This window comes from Hylobates moloch, unplaced genomic scaffold, assembly GCF_009828535.3.
Source record: "Hylobates moloch isolate HMO894 unplaced genomic scaffold, HMol_V3 SCAFFOLD_12, whole genome shotgun sequence".
Taxonomy (NCBI): Eukaryota; Metazoa; Chordata; class Mammalia; order Primates; family Hylobatidae; genus Hylobates; species Hylobates moloch.
In genome coordinates, this window is record NW_026652287.1 from 40,804,167 (window position 1) to 40,826,156 (window position 21,990).

The 21,990-nt window shown below is 46.5% G+C and overlaps 1 protein-coding gene and 2 pseudogenes across 6 annotated transcripts; 2 read left to right on the forward strand and 1 right to left on the reverse strand.

The window, feature by feature from the left end:
* On the forward strand, positions 1–1,710 carry LOC116478366 (U2 small nuclear ribonucleoprotein auxiliary factor 35 kDa subunit-related protein 2-like; annotated as a pseudogene).
* On the reverse strand, positions 107–6,820 carry LOC116478367 (CD209 antigen). Of its 6 annotated transcripts, XM_032169492.2 has the most exons (8): positions 6,752–6,820; positions 6,592–6,651; positions 5,881–5,952; positions 5,296–5,510; positions 5,148–5,226; positions 4,502–4,653; positions 3,671–3,783; positions 107–2,804 (listed from the first exon to the last, which is right to left on the reverse strand). In XM_032169492.2, the coding sequence occupies exons 1-8, from the start codon at positions 6,795–6,797 to the stop codon at positions 2,603–2,605; spliced, it is 939 nt and encodes a 312-aa protein (XP_032025383.1). In that variant the 5' UTR covers positions 6,798–6,820; the 3' UTR covers positions 107–2,602. The 6 variants fall into 6 exon arrangements, with proteins under 6 accessions (XP_032025383.1, XP_032025387.1, XP_032025385.1 ...); XM_032169496.2 differs by lacking the exon at positions 5,148–5,226 and having other exon boundaries at positions 5,424–5,510; XM_032169491.1 differs by having other exon boundaries at positions 2,603–2,804; positions 5,217–5,510; positions 6,752–6,797.
* Positions 6,821–9,964: 3,144 nt separating this feature from the next.
* On the forward strand, positions 9,965–10,465 carry LOC116479487 (large ribosomal subunit protein eL21-like; annotated as a pseudogene).
* The last annotated feature ends 11,525 nt before the right edge of the window (positions 10,466–21,990 follow it).

A 21,990-nucleotide genomic window follows, 5' to 3' on the forward strand; every position in this document is an offset into this window, starting at 1 on the left:
ATGGCTGCGCCCGAGAAGGTGACATTTCCAGAGAAACCAAGCCACAGAAAGTACAGGGCCGCCCTGAAGAAGGAGAAACGAAAGAAACGCCGTCAGGAACTTGCTCCACTGAGGGATTCAGGACTCTCACAGAAGGAGGAGGACACTTTTATTGAAGAACAACAACTAGAAAAGCTATGGGGAAGAGAGAGGCAAAGATTACATGAGGAGTGGTTGCTGAGAGAGTAGGAGGCACAAGAAGAATTCAGAATAAAGAAGGAAAAGGAAGAGGTGGCTAGAAAACGGCAAGAACAAGAGCGAAAGTTAGAGGAACAATGGGAAGAACAGCAGAGGAAAGAGAGAGAAGAGGAGGAACAGAAACGACAGAAGAAAGAAAAACAGGAAGTTGTCCAGAAGATGCTGGATCAGGCTGAAAATGAGTTGGAAAATGGCTCCACATGGCAAAACCCGGAACCCCCCCTTGGATTTCAGACTCATGGAGAAGGATGAAGTTAATTGTCTTTTCTACAGTAAAACAGGAGCTTGCAGATTTGGAGATAGATGTTCACATAATTTCCCAACATCCGGTCCTACGCTTCTTATTAAGAGCATGTTTACAACGTTTGGAATGGAGCAGTGCAGCAGGGATGACTATGAGTCCGATGCAAGCCTGGAGTACAGCGAGGAAAAAACCTACCAACAGTTCCTAGATTTCTGTGAGGATGTGCTGCCCAAGTTCAAGAACGGGCAGAGGCTGGGAGAGGCTGGGCGCGGTGGCTCAGGCCTGTAATCCCAGCACTTTAGGAGGACGAGGCGGGTGAATCACAAGGTCAAGAGATTGAGACAATCCTGGCCAACATGTTGAAACCCCGTCTCTACCAAAAATACAAGAATTAGCTAGGTGTGGTGGTGCACGCCCAGCTAATTTTTGTACTTTCAGTAGAGTCCCAGTTACTCGGGAGGCTGAGGCAAGAGAATCGCTTGAACCCAGGAGGCAGAGGTTGCAGTGAGCCTAGATCGCAGCACTGCACTCCAGCCCGGCGACAGAGCAAGACCCCATCTTTAAAAAAATAATAATAATTAAAAACTAACACGGGGAGGGTGATTCAGTTCAAGGTCAGTTGCAACTTGGAACCTCACCTGAGGGGCAATGTATATGTTCAGTACCAGTTGGAAGAATGCCAAGCAGCTCTTTCTGTGTTTAACAGACGATGGTATGTATGCAGGATGACAGCTTCCGTGTGAATTCTGCCCAGTGGCCTGGTGCAAAATGGTGACTTGTGGTTTATTTGAAATACAACAATGTCCAAGAGGAAGACACTGCACTTTCTTCAGGTGTTGAGAAATCCAGTAGAGACCTCTGCTTGTCTCCAGATCTGAATGGCTCCTCCTTTGGCAAGAGCTCCAAGAGGAGGGAGAGGATGGGCCACCAGGACGAATACTACAGGCTGCGGGGAAGGAGAAACCCTAGTCCAGACCATTCCTACAAAAGAAATGGGGAATCCGAAAGGAAAAGGAAGAAATCTCACGAGCACACGTCAAAGAGCCGGGAGAGGCACAATTCACCAAGTAGAGGAAGAAATAGTGACCACAGCAGGGGGCCAGTGCAGCCGGAGCCAGAACCGCAGGAGCCATCACAGCCAGAGCCAAAGTTCCTCTAGGTCCCAAAGTCGTGGCAGGAAGAGATCAGGTAGTAGAGACAGAACTGTTCAGAGTCCCAAATCCAAATAAACCTGTTTTATTCTTACAAAAAATAATAGGCCAGGCGTGGTGGCTCACACCTGTAATCCCAGCACTTTGGGAGGCCGAGGCGGGCAGATCATCTGAGGTCGGGAGTTCAAGACCAGCCTGACCAACACGGAGAAACCCTGTCTGTACTAAGAATACAAAAAATTAGCCGGGCCTGGTGGCGCCTGCCTGTAATCCCAGCTACACGTGAGGCTGAGGCAGGAGAATCACTTGAACCCGAGAGGCGGAAGTTGCAGTGAGACAAGATCGCGCCATGGCACTCCCGCCTGAGCAACAAGAGTGAAACTCCATCTCGAAAAATAGTAATAATAATAATAAAATAAAGAATACAACTTAGAAACAGCCAAATGGAAACCATGTATAAGACAAAGGAAGATGTGGGGGTGGAAGGGGTTGGGTGGTGCCTCCATGCCCTCTCTGGGTGCCATTGGTAGACTGGGGAATTAATTCCCTGCTGCTTCCAGCCTGCAAAATGAGCTCTTGCAACCAGTAAGTCCCCAGTCAAAGGGGTGCAGGAGGTGGTAGGTGGAAGTTGAACAGATGGTAGGTTTGCATGTATGAGATAACGCCCCAGGGGACATAGCAGCTACACATGGCAACCCAAATATCCTAATCTCCAAAAGGAAGAGAAAGTGAATTCTTGGAACACAAGTCCACCCCTAAAGGCATCCCACACCAGCTCACTCATAAAGCTCCAAGGATGGGCCAGAAAAACAAGCTCTACACCAGGGGAACGTGGAGGCATGACAAGAAGGACAGAATGGGACCCAGCCTTCTAAAGGAGGAAGAATCTGACGGAGAACAGTCCCAGAGATTTTGTGAAGGTCGAAGGATGGAGAGAAGGAACTGTAGCTTAAAAGTGGGTGAAGTTCTGCTACGCAGGAGGGGGGTTTGGGGTGGCAGGGGCTGGAGAAAGAAACTGTTCTTCATCCCTGGAGCAGGAGGCTGCGGACTTTTTGCAGATCCAGAATTTGGCAAGATTACATTTGTCATCATTCCAGCCATTGCCACTAAATTCCGCGCAGTCTTCCTCCCCAACGTTGTTGGGCTCTCCTCTGTTCCAATACTGCTTGAAGCTGCAAAGCCCATGCGGAATGTGAGCCTCTGTCCCCCCCAGCTACATGAGCTGTGTTTCTACCTTCTGTCATCTTGACGCCTTAACATCTGCCCTGCGTGTGTATGCTGGACTTGAATCCCTCTGCATACCTGATAATATGCCTGACTCACGATGCCTTGAGTCCCTGCCTCTCTTCTCACAACCTGTCCTTGGGTGGACTCCACCTATTGAGGGTGTGATTTTCAAATATGAACCAACCAATCTGGAGTCCACACCCCCGGCCACCTGCCTTACTGGGCTCTTGTACTCCAAGCCACTATCCTGTGCTAATCACCGCAAGGCCAGGTGTCAGACAGCGAGGGGCAGCCCCTGTGCCCCAGAGCCCAAAAAATGCTTCATACTTCCCAATCCTAAGCCTGTTCACCTGGCCTTGACCTTTCCTTTCCATAGAAACCATAATAAAGGCTCTGGCCCACAGTCCCCCCTCCCCACCACTCTGCCTCATAACAGACCCTGGTCCTTCCCCAGGTGGCCCCCAGCTGTATGTGTCCTCTCTCTAGGGATCTGTGTATATGAGAAGCTACTCACAATGGCAGGGGTCTCCTGAGCTGGTGGCCTTACTGGACCTCAGACTTCCTATTAATACACTATATTTTAACACACCCACCCACGGGGTAAGCTCTTCCTGCAGCTCTGCTAGTGGAATTCTAGGCACCTGCCATGCTCTCTGGAGGTGGGTATGAAGACCACCTTCCTCAACTCAGTAAAACCCCCAGATTCTTGGGTCTAGGGTGTCAGGGAGTTGGGGAGGATCCCCAGGGAAAGTTCAAGTCAGAGTTTCACAATTCCAGCCCCAGTGGATAGGGTGCCCCTTCTGAGATCTACCTGGGCGACAGAGGGGAGCCGTCCACCCATTGCCACGTGCCTTCCTGATTTAGGTCTGAAAGTCCCATCCAGGTGAAGCGGTTACTTCTGGAAGACTGCAGCTGTAGGAAGTTCTGGAGGGTAGAGGAGGAGTCAGGAGGGAGCTCTGCTTCCCATTTTCCAGGCTCTGTCTCCCCATCTCTTGGCAGGAAGTTCTGCTTGTAGGCTAACCTACAGCCTTCTGGTGTACTAGGTCCTGAGACCCTCGTGTCTGAGTCCCCCTCACATGTGTATCCCGCGGCACATGTGTCCTGACGTGCACACATCCATGCACAGCTGGCCTCTCCTCACACTCTTGCTAATACTCTGCATGTTTATCCATTTCACATGTACTGTGCATGTCCACACGCATTTACTCATAACTGGGCTTAATGCATTGGAGCCAGATTCATTCCCTAATTGCTGGTCGTGCACATCTCCTTTCAGCTCTGCAATGAGTGACATGACATCAACAGCTTGAAATCAGCCACCATGGGAATATTTACACCAGGGAAATTGGCAAACACGAGACACATCAGGACTTCTTCCCCCAGAGAGCTGGTTGTTAACCGCTTGCAGCATGCCACAGGGGTTTGCTTACATTTGATGTTTTTTTCCGGAGCATTCACACATGTTCAGATTCGGTTTGTATCTGCTCTAAGGGTACTTGGGACTCCCTCATTCATATCCTTCTCCTCCCATCTTTCCAAGTGGAGCAAAACCCCTCTTCTGCAAAGTCCTCTCTGAGCACCTCCTCCCCGGCTGGCCAGAAGCCATGCCCCAGGCCAGGACGGGGACCCCCACCAGGTGTACCTGCTCCTCAGCACTTTTGATTACGACGAGCTGGGCCCCCACTTCCTGGCAGGCGGTGACGGAGTCGTGCCAGTCCCGCTGGGAGTTAGACATGAAGTAACAGTTTCCCTGGAAGAATGTCCATTCCCAGGGACAGGGGCGGCACAGGCGTTCTGTTGGGGGAGGCTGGTCAGGGCTGGGCTTAGATTAGGTCATCCATATTCCTGTATCTGCCCAGCCTTCAAGGTCGTGAGAATCAGGTCCCTTCCTTGACTGTCCACGCTGGGTGGACCATTCCCCTTCCCACTTCCCGAGACCCTCCCCCATCCCCATGAGAACCCAGGAGTCCTGGCCCCATCTTCTCCAGACTAGGAGAAGTCAGGGCTTTAGAACTCAGGACAGAAGGCAGGAGACTGGCTTAACTGAGTGCCTACTGTGTACCCGGCCCACTGTGAACACTGAGGGCAATGATCACAGTTACCCTGTGTTCTCATTTCACAGATGAAGAAACTCGCTCAGGCAGGGTCAGTGACTCAAGCAAACTCACACCACACAACGACCATCTCAGGCCCGAGGAGCCCTGGTTCCAGGAACTCACCCACTGCAGCCTTCAGCTGGGTCAGCTCCTGGTAGATCTCCTGCTGCTTAGATTTCTCTGGAAGCTCACCCACTGCAGCCTTCAGCCAGGTCAGCTCCTGGTAGATCTCCTGCTGCTTAGATTTCTCTGGAAGCTCACCCACTGCAGCCTTTAGCTGGGTCAGCTCCTGGTAGATCTCCTGCTGCTTAGATTTCTCTGGAAGCTCACCCACTGCAGCCTTTAGCCGGGTCAGCTCCTGGTAGATCTCCTGCTGCTTAGATTTCTCTGGAAGCTCACCCACTGCAGCCTTTAGCTGGGTCAGCTCCTGGTAGATCTCCTGCAGCTTGGATTTCTCTGAGAGCTCACCCACTGCAGCTTTAAGCTGGGTCAGGTTCTGGTAGATCGCGTCTTGCTTGGATTGTTCCTGACTTATGGAGCTGGGAAACTTGGACACTGGGCCAAAAAAAAAAAAGGAACTGCAATTACTAAACACCTACTGTGTGCCAAGCCCTGAACTGAGCCCCATAGGGACATCATTTGTGAGAGCCAAGGTTTCGGTTAATCCCCTTTGAAGATGAGGAAAACTGACACCCGGAGAAAGCAGCACAGAAGGCCAAGGAGAACCAGGTTCTTCCCCTCCTCCTCCTCCCTCTCCTGTCCTGCCCTAGAGTGGGGAGGGGCAGTGGGAGAGGCCCCTACAGACCCCCAGGGACAACATCTTGGCTCTCAGTCCCACCTCCCTCCCAGACCCGGCAGCCCCAGGTTGTGTCCACAGCCAAAAGCCAGGCCTGGGGACCCCAGACTGTCAGAACCTGCCCCTGACCTTGGATAAGGAGCCCAGCCAAGAGCGTGAAGGAGAGGAGTTGCAGCACCAGGGCGCCATGGCCAAGACACCCTGAGAGAGGATACATGCGTCAGCCTGCCAGTGTCCCCACCTGAGCCTGGCCCAGGGAGAGCGGACCCAGGAACCCCAGCCCCAGCCCCCTCCACTCCAACACCTGGGAATCCAGGCCCTAGCTCTAACCTCCCCAGGACCCAGGAATCCAGGCCCCAGCCTCTACATTCCCAGGTCCTTGGAACCCAGGCGCCCAGCCCCCACCTCCCCAGGACCCAGGAACCCAGGACCCAGCCTCCCCCTCCCCAGGTCCCAGTAACCCAGGTACCTGCTCCCACCTCCCCAAGACCCAAGAATCTGGGTCCCAGCCCCTACATCCCCAGGTCCCAGGAACCCAGGCCCAAGTTCCCACCTCCCCATGACCCAGGAGTCCAGGCCCAGGCCCCTACCTCCCCAGGACCCAGGAACCCAGGCTTCAACTTCTACCTCCCCAGAACCCAGAAGTCTTGGCCCCAGCCTCCACCTTCCCAGGAACCAGGAATTCAGGACCCAAACTCAACCTCCTCAGGTCCCAGGAGTCCAGGCCCCCAGCCCCACATCCCCAGGACCCAAGAGTCCAGGCCCCAGCGTCCAGCTCCTCAGGACCCAGGAGTCCAGGAGTCTCTCGTCTCTCCTCCCAAGCTGCTAACTCCTCTCTACCTGCTAAGCTCTTGTAGCCTCGAGTCTGTCGGAATCCAAGGCCTCTCAGCTGTTCTTCCTCTGAATGGATAGACGTGAAATCAGAGCCTGGGCAGGCTGAGGCCATGGCTGGCCATCCCTTCCCCCTTCCCAGAATCCCAGCGTCCCAACCCAGCCTCACCCAGGAGGCCCAGCTGCTGCACACTTGGTTCCTTGGAGTCACTCATGTCGCCCCACTCTCCCCCAGTGTCCAGAACTCCTGGGGGCCGCAGCTTTTATTTCCCACCCTGTGATCTTTACTTCCTAAATCTAGTCTCCCACAGGAAGAGAAACAGGAAGTTGGGTAGGGATCTGTCACCCAAAAGGCTAGTGGAAGGGATCAGAGCATGAGATGGGCTGGATCTTTCAAGAATTTCAGGGAGGGGGTGGGGGACGGTCTGAGGTTGACAGGGAGAAGGACTCATCCACTCATGGATGGCTGAGCAGTGGGATGCTTTTAACGAAATCTGCTAAATTGCAAGAGAAAGCTACTGTGTTACACCCCCTCCACCTAGAGCAAGGGTGGGCAGGTAGCACCCCCAGTTCCTGGAAGCACTGTCCCCTGTGACCTCCTGGCTTTCCTGCTGTGAGCTGCTGCTGTCCTCATTTTTGGGAATTCCTGCTGACTTTGAGAGTTGGGGCAGAATCATAATTGCTTGTTTATTTAATGCCTAGGGTAGTCAGGTACTTTTCCAACAGCTTTATAAACTCATTCATTTAATGTTCCTACCCTTCAGTAGATCATGTGACCTCCATTATACAGATGCGGAAACTGAGGAGGCACTGCAAGGTTAGCTAACTGGCCCAAGGTCACACAGCTGGTAAATGGTGGGGCTGAGATTTGAACCCAGTCTGCCTCCACAGTGCATGCTGTTAACCAAAGAGTGAAATAGTATCAAAGAGGAAAGAAAAGATCCATAGCAGCTTTATTTAGAATGATCTGAAATTGGAACAACCCCGTGCCCACCAGCAGGTGAATGATAAAAAATATAATGGCATATTCAAAGATTGGAATACTATACAGCAACGAAAAAGCAAAGTACTGATACATTTAATAACATAGATAAATCTCACAAAACAGTATAAGGACCCAGACAGAGTGAGTACACACTGTTAGATTTGATTTTATGTGAATTTTGAGAACAGGCAGAACTAACCTTTGAAGGAGACTCAAAATGGGAATTATCAGGAAGGAACAGGTGGAGATTGACAGTGGGGTTTCCGTATGCTGGAAATATTCTATATTTTGATCATAGAGATGCGCATTTACCACATGTGTTAAATCTCAATTTAAAGATGGAAAATACATACATGTATCATAATCAAATAGTGGTTTTTGACCTGATCTTTACTTTGTATTCTTTTTTAAAATTTTTTAATTTTAGAATAATTTTGGGTTTATAGCAAAGTTGCAAATGTAGGAAAGAGATTTCCCATATATAATCCCTCACCTAGGGATCCCTAATGTGAACCCAGTTTCTCCTAATGGTAACATTTCACATGGTAATGAGGTAGGAAACTGGCAGAACTTTTTTCTGGCCACAACCCTGCAGACCCATACAGAATCTGGTCCAGATGAGATGATGTGAAGAAACCAGCAGGAACCAGCAGATGGCAACAAAAGCAATCCCTGGCTGCCTCATTGCTCGTGGGCATAAGATACTCCTACCAGTGCCATGACTGTTTACCAATGCCATGGCAACGACCCAGAAGTTCCCACCTGTTTCCATGGAAACAACCTGGACATCATTGCCCTTTTCCTAAAAACTTCTAAAGAACCTGCCCCTCAATTTGCATTGACCCACCCCTTAACTGACATATAACTGAAAGCGAGTTGACATGAGCATAACTACAGTTGCCAAGAGCTTGTATGTTGTTGACTCTGGGTGCACTGCCTATGAGTTAGCCCTGCTTCACAAGGAGCAGTATCATTACATAAAAAATATCTGTCTAAGGCCAGGTATGGTGGCTCACACCTGTAATAACACTTTGGGAGGCCGAGGTGGGCAGATCACAAGGTCAGGAGTTCGAGACCCTCCTGGCTACATGGTGAAACCCCATCTCTTTTAAAAATACCAAAAAATTAGCCAGGCGACGTGGCATGTGTCTGTAGTCCCAGCTACTCAGGGGGCTGAGGTGGAAGAATTGCTTGAACCTGGGAGGCGGAGGTTGCAGTGAGCCGAGATTGTGGCACTGCACTCCAGCCTGGGCGAGAGAGTGAGACTCCATCTCAAAAACAAACAAACAAAAAACAGTGGCTCACGCCTGTAATCCAAGCACTTTGGGAGGCTGAGGTGGGCAGATCATCTGAGGTCAGGAGTTCGAGACCAGCCTGAGCAACATGGTAAACCCTGTCTCTACTAAAAATACAAAATTAGCCAGGCATGGTGGCTGATGCCTGTAATCCCAGCTACTCGGGAGGCTGAGGCAGGAGAATCGCCTGAACCTGGGAGGCAGAGGTTGCAGTGAGCCAAGATTGCAATACTGCACTCCAGCCTGGGCGACAGAGTGAGACTCCATGTCAAAAACAAACAAACAAACAAACAAACAAAAGGTGGCTCATGCCTGTAATCCCAGCACTTTGGGAGGCCAAGGCAGGCAGATTACCTGAGGTCAGGAGTTCAAGACTAGTCTGACCAACATGGAGAAACCCTGTCTCTACTAAAAATACAAAATTAGCCAGGCATGGTGGCTGATGCCTGTAATCCCAGCTACTCAGGAGGCTGAGGCAGGAGAATCGCTTGAACCTGGGAGGCAGAGGTTGCGGTGAGCCAAGATCGTGCCATTGCCTTCCAGCCTGGACAACAAGAGTGAAACTCTGTCTCAAAAAAAAAAAAAAAAAATCTCTGTCTAACATCACTGGTTCACCCTTGAATTCTTTCCAGAGCAAAGCCAAGAACCCTCCCCGGCTAAGCCCCAATTTTGGGATTCACCTGTCCTGCAACATTTGGTGACCATGAAGGGACAAAGACAGTGAGCAAGAGGCGGTGACTGGTGCAGCACTGCCGATGGTGATCAGCAGTGAGACAGCGAGACACTGGGGATCACTGAAGAATTAGTAAGACAGCAGAGACAGTGGCAATTGATGATTGGCAGAGAGGTGAAAGAGCAAGGGATGGCAAGACAGCAAGATGGCAACTGGTAAGGTGGCAAGAGGTGCCCATCGGTGATAGGTCAGTGGGACAGAGAGGTGGTGATCAGAGAGTGGTGGAGTGGTGGCAAAGAAAGAAAGACAGAGAGGTGGTGTATTAGTCTGTTTTCATGCTGCTGATAAAGACGTACCTGAAACTGGGCAATTTGTAAGAAAAAGAGGTGCCTTTTGGCAGTAACCGCCATCTTCCAGTAATTTGCCAAAATGACAAACGCAAAGGGAAAGAGGAGAGGCACCTGATATATGTTCTCTAGGCCTTTTAGAAAGCATGGAGTTGTTCCTTTGGCCACGTATATGCGAATCTGTAACAAAGGTGATATTGTAGACATCAAGGGAATGGGTACTGTTCAAAAAGGAATGGCCCACAAGGGTTACCATGGCAAAACTGGAAGAGTCTACAATGTTACCCAGCATGCTGTTGGCATTGCTGTAAACAATCAAGTTAAGGGCAAGATTCATGCCAAGAGAATTAATGTGTGTATTGAGCGCATTAAGCACGCTAAGAGCTGAGATAGCTTCCTGAAATGTGTGAAGGAAAATAATCAGAAACAGAAAGAAGCCAAAGAGAAAGGTACTTGGGTTCAACTGAAGCACCAGCTTGCTCCACCCAGAGAAGCATGCTTTGTGAGAACCAATGGGAAGGAGGCTGAGCTGCTGGAAACTCTTCCCTATGAATTCATGGCATCAGAGGTGTTAAAAAAATAAAAGACCTCTGGATTGTAAAAAAAAAAAAAAAAAAAAAGAAAAGGAAAGAAAGAAAGAAAGAAAAAGAGGTTTAATGGGTAGTTCCGTATGGCTAGGGAGGCCTCACAATCACGGTGGAAGGCAAAAGGTAAGTCTTACATCGCAGCAGACAAGAGCGAATGAGACAGCCAAGCGAAAGGGGTTTCCCCTTATAAAACCATCAGGTCTCATGAGACTGACTCACTACCATGAGAACAGTGTGGAAGAAACTGCCCCCATGATTCAATGATCTCCCACTGGGTTCCTCCCACAACACGAGGGAATGATGGGAGCTACAATTCAAGATGAGATTTGGGTAGGGACACACCCAAACCATGTCAGGTGGTGATCAGCAGTCGGCAGGATGATGATGGGTGAGACAGAGAGGCAGCAGTTGACAAGAGACAGCAAGACAGCCATCAGCACTACGGTAATCAAAACTGCAGAGCTGTAACACTAACCAAGGACTCTTTTAAGAACCATCATCTTCCTTAGCAGGCAAGGGAGCTGAGCAGAGGAACATCCGGCTGTAGTGTCATGTAACGTGGGACCAGCCACTCTGACCAGCAGGCCAATAGGCTACTGGTACCCTGTGACAGCTGAGCTGGCCCAAGCTGGGAAACTTGGGGACCTGGCCTTGGTGGAGGAGACCTTCACCCACGCCCTAAGTTGGAGACCAGTCAGTGCCATTTTGTCTCCTGGAGACAGGTGAGTGTCCTCTCTGCCCCCACCTCCACAGTATTGTGTGAGCCAGGAAATAAGACTTTTGGCTAGATAGTCAATTCAAAGTCCCCGTAGCACATCTGACCAACTACGTTCTTTTTTTTCCTTTCTTTCTTTTTTTGAGGCGGAGTCTTGCTCTGTCACCCAGGCTGGAGTGCAGTGGCGCAACCTCAGTTCACTGCAAGCTCCGCCTCCCGGGTTCATGCCATTCTCCTGCCTCAGCCTCCCGAGTAGCTGGGACTACAGGCGCCCACCACCACGACCGGCTAATTTTTTGTATTTTTAGTAGAGACGGGGTTTCACCGTATTAGCCAGGATGGTCTCGATTTCCTGACCTTGTGATCCACCAGCCTCGGCCTCCCAAAATGCTGGGATTACAGGCATGAGCCACTGCGCCTGGCCCAACTACGTTCTTCTTACCCCTTTTCTTGGTCCTTTGTCCTCTAATATCATTTTATTTTTCCATCGGCCATTTATTTTATTTTATTTCACTTGAAATGTATGTTTTGTTTACAGTTTTAGTTTTTTGTTTTTGTTTATCACATGATATTACTTATCATGGATATTACTTATTACTTATCATCAGCCAGGCTTGATAACTTAGCTGAGGTACTGTTTGTCATGTTTCTCCCTATACAACATTATGATCAAATAAAGTTTTTTGACAAACACATGGACGGCATCAGAAAATCTATTAATAATAGCATACCATCCGGGCATGGTGGCTCACATCTGTAATCCCAGCACTTTGGGAGGCTGAGGTGAGTGGATCACCTGAGGTCAGGAGTTCAAGACCAATCTAGCTAACATGGTGAAACCGTATCTCTACTAAAAACACAAAAATTAGCTGGTACAGTGGCACATGCCTATAATCCCAGCTACTTGGGAGGCTGAGGCAGGAGAATCGCTTAAACCCGAAAGGCAGAGGTTGCAGTGAGCCGAGATTGTGCCATTGCACTCCAATTTGGGCTACAGAGTGAGACTCCATCTCAAGTGATAATAGTAATAATAATAAATCAAATAAACAATTTAAAGTAGAAAACCTACATAAGTATCACAATAGATCAAATAAAAGTGTTCCGTAAAACTCAACAGTGACTCGTGATTTACATTTTTAAAAGTCTTCATCAACTAAGAGTAGAAGGAAATATCCTTAACGTGGTTGTGGTATCCATCAAGAACCCACAGCAAACACCATTTCTACTGGAGAAATTTTAGAAGCATCCCCATTGAAATCAAGACAAATGAAAAGAAAATCCACAAACTTGCAAAAATATTTGCAAGACATATATAAAGAAATCATCCAGCCTGGGTAGCACCATAAGATCTTGTCTCTACAAATAATTTTAAAAATTAGCCAAACATGGTGGTGCACATCTATAGTCCCAGCTACTTGGGCAGCTGAGGTGGGAGATTGCTTAAGCTCAGGAGGTCAAGACTGCAGTGAGCTATGATGGTGCCAGTGAGCTTCAACCTGGGAAACAGAGCAAGAACCAATCTCAAAAGAAAAGAGACTCATATTCAAAGTAAGTAAAGAACTCCTAAAACCCAACAGTAAGAAAACAACAAACCTAGTTTAAAGATGAGCAAAAGTACAGATCAACAATGGAAAAACAACCCAATTAAAAATGGGCAAAGGATTTGACTAAACATTTTTCCAAAGAAGGTGTACAAGTGGCCAAGGAGCATGTGAAAAGATGCTCAACATCACTAATCATTCAGGAAATGCAAATTAAAACCACAATGAGATACCACCTCACGCCCACTAGAATGACTACTACAAAAAATAATAATGTAACAAATAATGGCAAGGATGTGGAGAAACTGGAACCCTTGTGCATTGTTGGTGGGAATGTAAAACGGTGCAGTCACTACAGAAAACAGTATGGCAGTTCCTAAAAAATAGAAATAAAAATTTCATTACATATAATCCAGCAATCCCACTTCTGGGTATATACTCAAAACGATTGAAAGCAAGACTGTTTTCTGTTTTGTTGTGTAATTGTCTAGTTTTAGTCTTGGTGTAATGTGGGCCCTGTAGGATGAGTTAGGAAGAATTCCTTCCTCTTCAATTTTTTGGATTAGTTTGAGAATTTATGTTAGTTCTTTATAAGTTTGGTAGAACTTAGCAGCGAAGCCATCCAGCCCTGGGCATTTCTTTGTTGGGAGGCATTTTACTTTGATTCAATCTCATTACTCATTATTGGTCTGTTTCAGGTTTTCTATTTCTTCCTGTTTCGATCTTGGTAGGTTGTCCAGGAATTTATCCATTTCCTCTAGGTCTTCTAATTTGGTTAGCATATAGTCGTTCATAATAGTCTCTGATGATTTTTTTTCTGTGTATTTCTGTGGTTTCAATCGTAATATCTCCTTTTCATTTCTGATTTTGTTTATTTGGGCCTTATCTCTTTTTTTCTTGGTTAGTCTAGATAGTGGTTTATCAATTTTGATTATCTTTAAAAAAAATTTCCTTTTGCTGATCCTCTGTTTTTGTTTTTGTTTTTTTAGTCTTTATTTCATTTAGTTCTATTCTGATTTGTGTTATTTCCTTCCATCTAATTTTGGGTTGTTTGGGTTTTACATTCCTGGTTCCTTGAGCTGTATTCCTAGGTTGTTTATTTGAAATTTTTCTACTTTTTTGATGTAGGCATTTTGTGTGTTTTTTTGTTTTTAAGACAGGGTCTCACTATGTTGCCTAGGCTGGTCTTGAACTCCTGGGCTCAAGCAAGCCTCCCACCTTGGCCTCCCAAAGTGCTGGGATTACTGGTGTGAGCCACCACACCTGGCCCTGATGTAGGCATTTATTGCTATACACTTTCCTTTTAGCATTGCTTCTATTGTATCCCATAGATTTTGGTATGCTCTGTTGTCCATTTTGATTTGTTTCAAGAAATTTTATTTCTTTCTTAAGGTCTTCATTGACCCAGTGGTTGTTCAGGAGCATATGGTTTAATTTCCATGTATTTGTACAGTTTCCAGAGTTCCTCTTGTTATTAATTTGTGGTTTTACTCCACTGTGGTCTGAGAAGATATTTGATATAATTCTGATTTTGTAAAAAATGTGTTGTGGCCCAGCATGTGGCCTATTCTGGAGTATGTTCCATGTGCTGATGAGAAGAATGTGTGTGCTGCAGCTGTTGGATGAAATATTCTGCAAATATCTGTTAGGTCCATTTGGTCTAAAGTGTAGTTTAAATCTGATGTTTCTTTGTTGATTTTTCTGTCTAGATTATCTGTCTGGTGCTGAAAGTGGGGTGTTGAAGCCCCAAACTATTATTGTATTGAAGTCTATCTCTCCCTTTAGATCTAATAAGATTTCCTTTATATATCTGGGGCTTTGGTGTTGGGTACACGTATATTTAAAATTGTTATATCCTTTTGCTGAATCAATCCCTTTATCATTATATAATGACCTTCTTTGCCTATTTTTACTGTCTTTGACTTAAAGTCTGCTTTATCTGATATAAGTATAGCTACTCCTGCTCACTTTTTGTTTCCATTTGTTAGAATTTCTTTTATCATCCCTTCACTTTTAGTCCATATGTGTTTTTTTTTTTTAAGAGATGGGGTCTCACTCTGTTGCCTAGGCTGGAGTGCAGTGGCTGTTCTCAGGCACAATCATAGCTATTGTACCCTCAAACCCCTGGGCTCAAGCAATCCTCCTGCCTCAGCCCCTTGAGTAGTTCAGACTATAGACACATGTTATCATACCTGGCTAGCTTTACAAAAATTTTTTTTAGAGATGCAGTCTTACCATGTAGCCCAGACAGGTCTTAAACTCCTGACCTCAAGCAATCATCCTGCTTCAGCCTCCTCCTGAGTATATATGTGTCTTTACAGGTGAAATGAGTTTCTTATAGACACCATATAGTTGGGTCTTTTTAAAAAATTCATTCAGCCAGTCTATATCTTTTAGGTGGAAAATTTAATGCATTTACATTCCAGGTTATTACTAATGTCTGAGGACTTATTCCTTTCCTTTTGTTAATTGTTTCCTGGTTGGTTTGTATATCTTTTGTTCCTTTCTTTCTCTCTTATTGTTTGTCATTGTGGTTTGGTTGTTTTCTGTAGTGGTAACACTTGAGAAGAAATCTTCTTCATTTGTGTTTTGCTCTACCAATGAGTTTTATACTTTTGTGTGTTTTCATGATGATGGATATTGTCCTTTCACTTCTAGGTGCAGGACTTTCTTAATTATTTCTTGTAGGGCTGGTCTAGTGATGGTGAATTCCTTCTGGTTTTATTGTCTGAGAAAGTCTTTATTTCTCCTTCATTCTTGAAGAATAACTTTACTGGGTATAGTATTTGATATAGTTTGGCTGTGTGCCCACCCAAATCTCATCTTGAATTGTAGTTCCCATAGTCCCCATGTGTCATGGGAGGGACCAGGTAAAGATAACTGAATCATGGGGGCAGTTTCCACCATGCTGTTCTCATGATAGTGAGTGAGTTCTCATGAGGTCTGATGCTTTTATAAGGGGCCTCCTCCTTTGCTCAGCATTCATTCTCTTTCTTTCCACCATGTGAAGAAGGATGTGTTTGCTTCCCCTTCCACCATGATTGTAAGTTTCCTGAGGCCTCCCCAGCCATGCTGAACTGTGAGTCAATTAAACCCCTTTTCTTTATAAATTACTCAGTCTTGGGTATGTCTTTATTAGCAGCATGAGAACAGACTAATACAGTAAATTGTTACTGCAGAGACTGGGGTGCTGCTACAAAGCTACCTCAAAATGTGGAAGCAAATGTGGAACTGGGTAACAGGCAGAAGTTGGAACTGTTTGGAGGTCTCAGAAGAAGACAGGAAATGTGGGAAATTTGAATCTTCCTAGAAACTTGGAGGGCTCAGAAGACAGGAAGATGTGGAAAAGTTTGGAAATTCCCAGAGACTTGTTGAATGGCTTTGACCAAAATGCTGATAGTGATATGGACAATGAAGTCCAGGCTGACATGGTCTCAGATGAATATGGGGAACTTTTTGGGAACTGGGGTAATGATGACTCTTGCTATGCAAAGAGACTGGCAGCATTTTGCCCCTGCCCTAGAGATCTGTGGAACTTTGAACTTGAGAAAGATTATTTATGGTATCTAGTGGAAGAAATTTCTAAGTGGTAAAGCATACAAGAGGAAGCAGAGCATTAAAGTTTGAAACATTTGCAGCCCAGTGATGTGACAGAAAAGAAAACTCCATTTTCTAGGGAGAAATTCAAGCTGGCTGAAGAAATTTGCAAAAGTAATGAGCTGAACATTAATCACCAAGACAATGGGCAAAATATCTCTAGGGCACATTGGAGACCTTCACAGCAGCCCCTCCCATCAAAGTCCTGGATGCCTAGGAGGAAAAAATGGTTTCATGGGCTGGGCCCAGGGACCCCCTGTTCTATGCAACCTTGGGATGTGGTGCCTTGCATCCCAGCTGCTTCAGCCCCAGCTGTGGCTAAAAGGGGCCAAGGTACAGCTTAGGCCATTGCTTTCAGAGGGTGCAAACCCCATGCCTTGGTGACTTACACATGGGCTGTGGGCCTATGGGTGCACAGAAGTCAAGAATTGAGGTTTGGGAACCTTCACCTAGATTTCAGAGGGTGTATTGAAACACCTGGATGTATAGGCAGAAGTTTGCTGCAGGGGCAGAGCCCTCATGGAGAACCTCTACTAGGGCAGTGCAGAAGGGTAATGTGGGGTTGGAGCCCCCACACAGAATCCCTACTAGGGCACTGACTAGTGGAGCTGTGAGAAGAGGGCTACTGTCTTCCAGACCTCAGAATGGTAGATCCACTGACAGCTTGCACCATGCACCTGGAAAAGCCACAGACACTCAATGCCAACCCGTGAAAGCAGCCAGGAGGGGGCCATACCCTGCAAAGCCACAGGGGCAGAGCTGCCCAAAGCCATGGGAGCCCACCTCTTGCATCAGCATGCCCTGGATGTGAGAAATGGAGTCCAAGGAGATTACTCTGGAACTTTAAGGTTTAATTACTGCCCTATTGGGTTTAAGACTTGCATGCAGCCTTTGTTTTGGCCAATTTCTCCCGTTTGGAATGGGTGTATTTACCCAATGCCTGTACCCCCATTGTATCTAGGAAGTAACTAACTTGATTTTGATTTTACAGGCTCATAGGCAAAAGGGACTTGCCTTGTTTCAGATGAGACTTGGGCTTTTGAGTCAATGCTGGAATGAGTTAAGACTTTAACTCATTGGGAGACTGTTGGAAGAGCATGATTGTGTTTTGAATTGTGAGGACATGGGATTTGGGAGAGGCCAGGGGTGGAATGATATGGTTTCGCTGTGTCCTCACCCAAATCTCATCTTGAAATGTTGTTCCCATAATTCCCTTGTGTTGTAGAAGGTACCAGGTGGTGACAATTGAATCATGGGGGTGGTTTCCGCCATGCTGTTCTGGTAATAGCAGATGAGTTCTCATGCGATCTGATGCTTTTATAAGGGGCTTCCCCCTTTGCTTGACACTCATTCTCCTTCCTGCCACCATATGAAGAAGAATGTATTTGCTTTCCCCTCCACCATAATTGTAAGTTTCCTGAGGTCTTCCCAGCCATGCTGAGCTGTGAGTCAATTAAACCTCTTTCCTTTATAAATTACCCAGACTCGGGTATGTCTTCGTTAGCCATGTGAGAACGAATTAATACAGCATTCTTGCCTGACAGTTTCTTTCTTTCAGCACTCTGAATATATCATCTCATTCTCTCCTGGCCTTTAAGTTTTCTGCTGTGAAATCTATTGTTAGTCTGATAGGGGTTTTCTTATATGTGACTAGATGCTTTTCTCTGGCTGTTTATAGAATTCTGTCTTTGTCTTTTATTTTTTACAGTTTGACTATAATGTGCCTTAGAGAAGTCCTTTTGGCTTGTATCTATTTGGGATTCTCTGAGCATCCTATATTTGGATGTCTAAATCTTCCTAGGCTTGGGAAGTTTTCAGTTATTATTTTGTTAAATAGGTGCTCTATGCCTTTTCTCTCCGATACACCCAAAATTTAAATATTTGGTCACTTATGATGCTCCATATATTATATAGGCTTTATTCATTCTTTTTATGCTTTATTCTCTTTTTGTTTTTATCTGACTAGATTATTTCAAAAGACCTGTCTTCAAATTCTGGAATTATTTCTTCTGCTTCATCTAATCTTTTTTTTTTTGTAGCTCTCAACTGTATTTTTTATTTCACTCATTGAATTCTTCAGTTCCAGGATTTCTGTTTGGTTCTTTGTAAATAATTTCTATCTCTTTGGTGAATTTCTCATTCATATTCTGAATTTTTTTCCTGATTTCTTTGAATTTTTTATTTTTTGAGATGGGGGTCTCACTATGTTGCTCAGGCTGGCCTAGAACTCCTGGGCTTAAGGGACCCTCCTGCTTAGTGAGGATTACAGGCATGCATCGCCACACTCAGGTAGTCTTTGTATTGTTTATCCATGTTCTCTTGTATCTAATTGAGCTTCTTTGAGATCATTATTTTGAATTATTCTTCAGGCAATTTCACAAATTTCGTTTTCATTGGAATCTGTTACTGGAGAATTATTGTATTCCTTTGGAGGTGTCTTATTTCCTTGCCTTTTCATGTTTCCTGTGTTCCTACATTGATATCTATGTGTGTGGTGTAACAGTTGCTTCTTCCCATTTTTTGGATTGGCTTTCATAGGGGAAGACTTTTTTCTGTTGATGTATCTATAGTGTTGGTTGGGTAAGTCACTTTAGCTTTGACTGGGTGCATGCAGCAGTGTAGTCTCTGTATGATTTCTTTAACCATAAACATCATGAGTGGTATCTGTAAATTCCTCAGTGTCTTAGGCTGCAGTTGTTAGCAGAGGCTACAGTGAGGCTTTGCTGGGGATAAGGGTGCCATGTGAGCCAGTCCTTGGGTCCCAGTGGTGGCAGCGGCAGGCTGGGTGTACCTGTGCCTGGGCCCCTGGGAGGGATACACAGATGCCAGTAGTGGTGAACAAAGTGAGGTGAACCCCAGATCTTCAGAGAGCATGCTTTGGTGCTGGTGGCAGTTGTTCTGGGCCTGTTTGTTGAGATGTAGTTTCACCTTTTAGCCCAGGCTGGAGTGCAATGGCATGATCTCAGCTCACTGCAGCCTCTGACTCCTGGGTTCAAGCGATTCTCCTGCTTCAGCCTCCCAAGTAGCTGGGATTACAAGTATGCACCACCACGCCTGGCTAATTTTGAATTTTTAATAGAGATGGGGTTTCACCATGTTGGTCAGGCTGGTCTCGAACTCCTGACCTCAGGTGATCCACCCACCTTGGCCTCCCAAAGTGCTGGGATTACAGACATGAGCCACCATGTCCAGCCTGTTCTAGGCCTGTTGTTAGGTCTCCTGATGATACATGCATGTGCCTAGGGTGACTGATAGAGCAGAGCAATCCCCAGGACCCCTGGTAGTGTGCTTGGGCACCTGGAGGACAGTGCCAGGCCATGCAGGCCTGTCCTCAGGCCCCCCCAGTGGCGTTCATGCATGTAGGCTGTGATGGGAAGGAAAAGGCAGTGTGCTTGGGTGGCAGTGGCTGCAGTGGTGGTGGATGGTTAGAGCCTATCCTCATGGTGTGTACAGGTGCAAGGTGGCCCTGCTGCTAGGGGTGGGGGTTTGCTGTCAATGGCAGCAGCCCCAGGAAGGTGTCTCTCAAGTTCTGGGGACTTCACCTACCTTTGTCCTGGGGACAGGCTCCCCACTGTGCTCCACTGCTTGTTCCCTGGTACGTAAGACAGTATGTGGGCTGCAGTGCTGGGGACCCTGCTACATTCCTGGGTCCAACTACTGTGGCACTGCAGTAGTCTTCTGGATGGATGTGAGGAGATATCAGTCGGACTCCAGGGACATGGAGATGCAGGGGCTGTTGGGCCCCAGGGCAGGATGTAGTCTGGTGGGGACTGGGTTCTCCAAATGGTGCTGTGCTGCAACTACTTGTGTGTTGGGGGATGTGTGGAACCCAGAGTCAGCTCCCTCTCTGGAGTAATGTTGTCACATCAACTCCAAGCAGCACCTTATACTGGTCTCATGGCCCATGAGGGTTGAGGAGCTCTCCCACAGCTAGGATTTCAGGAGTTCATGGTGGGAATGCGGACTGTGGGGGATCTCTCACTTACCCTGTTCCTGCACTGGGAAGCCCCCCAACCCGGTGCTCCCAGCTGATCCAGGCTGGGCCAGCTGCCTTGTTTCCCGCCTTCCAGGCCACAGATGTTTCCTATCACTTCTCTGCTGAATTCCAGTGTTTTCTCTTAGTTGCTGTATTTAAAGTGTGATTATCTACCCACTATTTAATTCTTCTTTGGGGAGGAGGTGAGTGCCAGATGGCTCCAATCAGCCATCTTGAACTGCCTCTGTATTTCCCATTTTTAAATTGATATATAACACATTTACAACACAGTACACAAGTCTTAAATATATAGTTCAAAAGATTTTGACATATGGGCCAGGCACAGTGACTCACACCTGTAATCCCAGCACTTTGGGAGGCCAAGGAGGGCAGATCACTTAAGGTCAGGAGTTCGAGACCAGCCTGGCCAACACAGTGAAAGCTGTCTGTACTAAAAATACAAAAAAATTAGCCAGGCATGGTGGCATGCACCTGTAATTCCAGCTGCTCGGGAGGCTGAGACAAGAGAATCACTTGAACCTGGGAGGTGGAGGTCGCAGTGAGCCAAGTTTGCACCACTGCATTCCAGCCTGGGCAACACAGCGAGACTCCGTCTCCAATAAATAAATAAAAATACAAAAATTAGCCAGATGTGGTGGTGCACACATGTAGTCACAGCTACTTGGGAGGTTGAGGCAGAAGAATCACTTGAACCCAGGAGGTGGAGGTTGCAGTGAGCCCAGATCGCGCCACTGCACTCCAGCCTGGGTGACAGAGCGAGATTCTGTCTCAGAAAAAAAAAAAAAAAGAAAGAAAGAAAATAAAAGAAATTTGGACACATGAATTCATCCATGCAGCCACTTCTCAGATCAAAATATGGAACATTGTCAGCAGAAAACTTCCTTCTACCCTATTCTGGTGAGTTTACACCCACTCCTTCCAGAGAGCCCCCAATTTGAGTCCGATCAAAGGTTAGTTCTTCTGCCCATTCTTTAAATTCATGTAAACTCAAAATCTTACAGAATGTATTCATTCTGTCTGGGTTTCTTAACTCTTGTGAGATTCATCCAAATTGTTGTTTGTATCAGTACTTTGCTTTTTCATTACTGTATAGAATTCCACCCTCTGAATATGCCATGATATTTGTTTTCATTCACCTGCTGGTGGCCACATGGTTTGTTCCAATTTGGGATATTCTAACTAAAGTTATTATAAATATTTTTATTTTGCCTTTGATGTTATTAGACCCTCTTTGGTTAACTGGGTGGAGTGTGGAGGCGAACTGCCTGGATTCAAATTTCAGCTCCACCATTTACCAGCTGTGTGACCCTGGGCTAGTTTCTTCATCTCGCAGTGCCTCTGTTTCCCCCATCTGTAAACTAGAGGTCACATGATCTACTGCAGGGTAGGAAAGTTAAATGAATGAGTTTTATAAAGCTGTTGGAAATGTGCATATCATAGGTATGAAATAAACAATTATCATTCATCTCCAACTCCCAACAACAGAGGAAATTCCCATGAACGAGAGCATCCGCAGACCAAAACAGCAGATCCTGGAAGTCAGAGGGCATGATGGTTCCAGGAACTAGGGGGTACTACCTGCCCACCCCTGCCCTACGTGGGGAGGCATAACAAAGTCGCTTTCCATTAGAATGAATTGGATTTTATTAAAAGCATCCTGTCACTCAGCCA

Excerpts from the sequence above, each read along its gene's own strand:
- LOC116478367 (XM_032169489.2), bottom strand. The coding sequence starts at position 6,797 with ATGAGTGACTCCAAGGAACCAAGTGTGCAGCAGCTGGGCCTCCTGG. Across the intron at positions 6,652-6,751 it reads GCAGCAGCTGGGCCTCCTGG|AGGAAGAACAGCTGAGAGGC; the intron begins GTGAGGCTGGGT and ends CTATCCATTCAG. Across the intron at positions 4,654-5,078 it reads CCAGCTGAAGGCTGCAGTGG|AACGCCTGTGCCGCCCCTGT; the intron begins GTGAGTTCCTGG and ends CTCCCCCAACAG.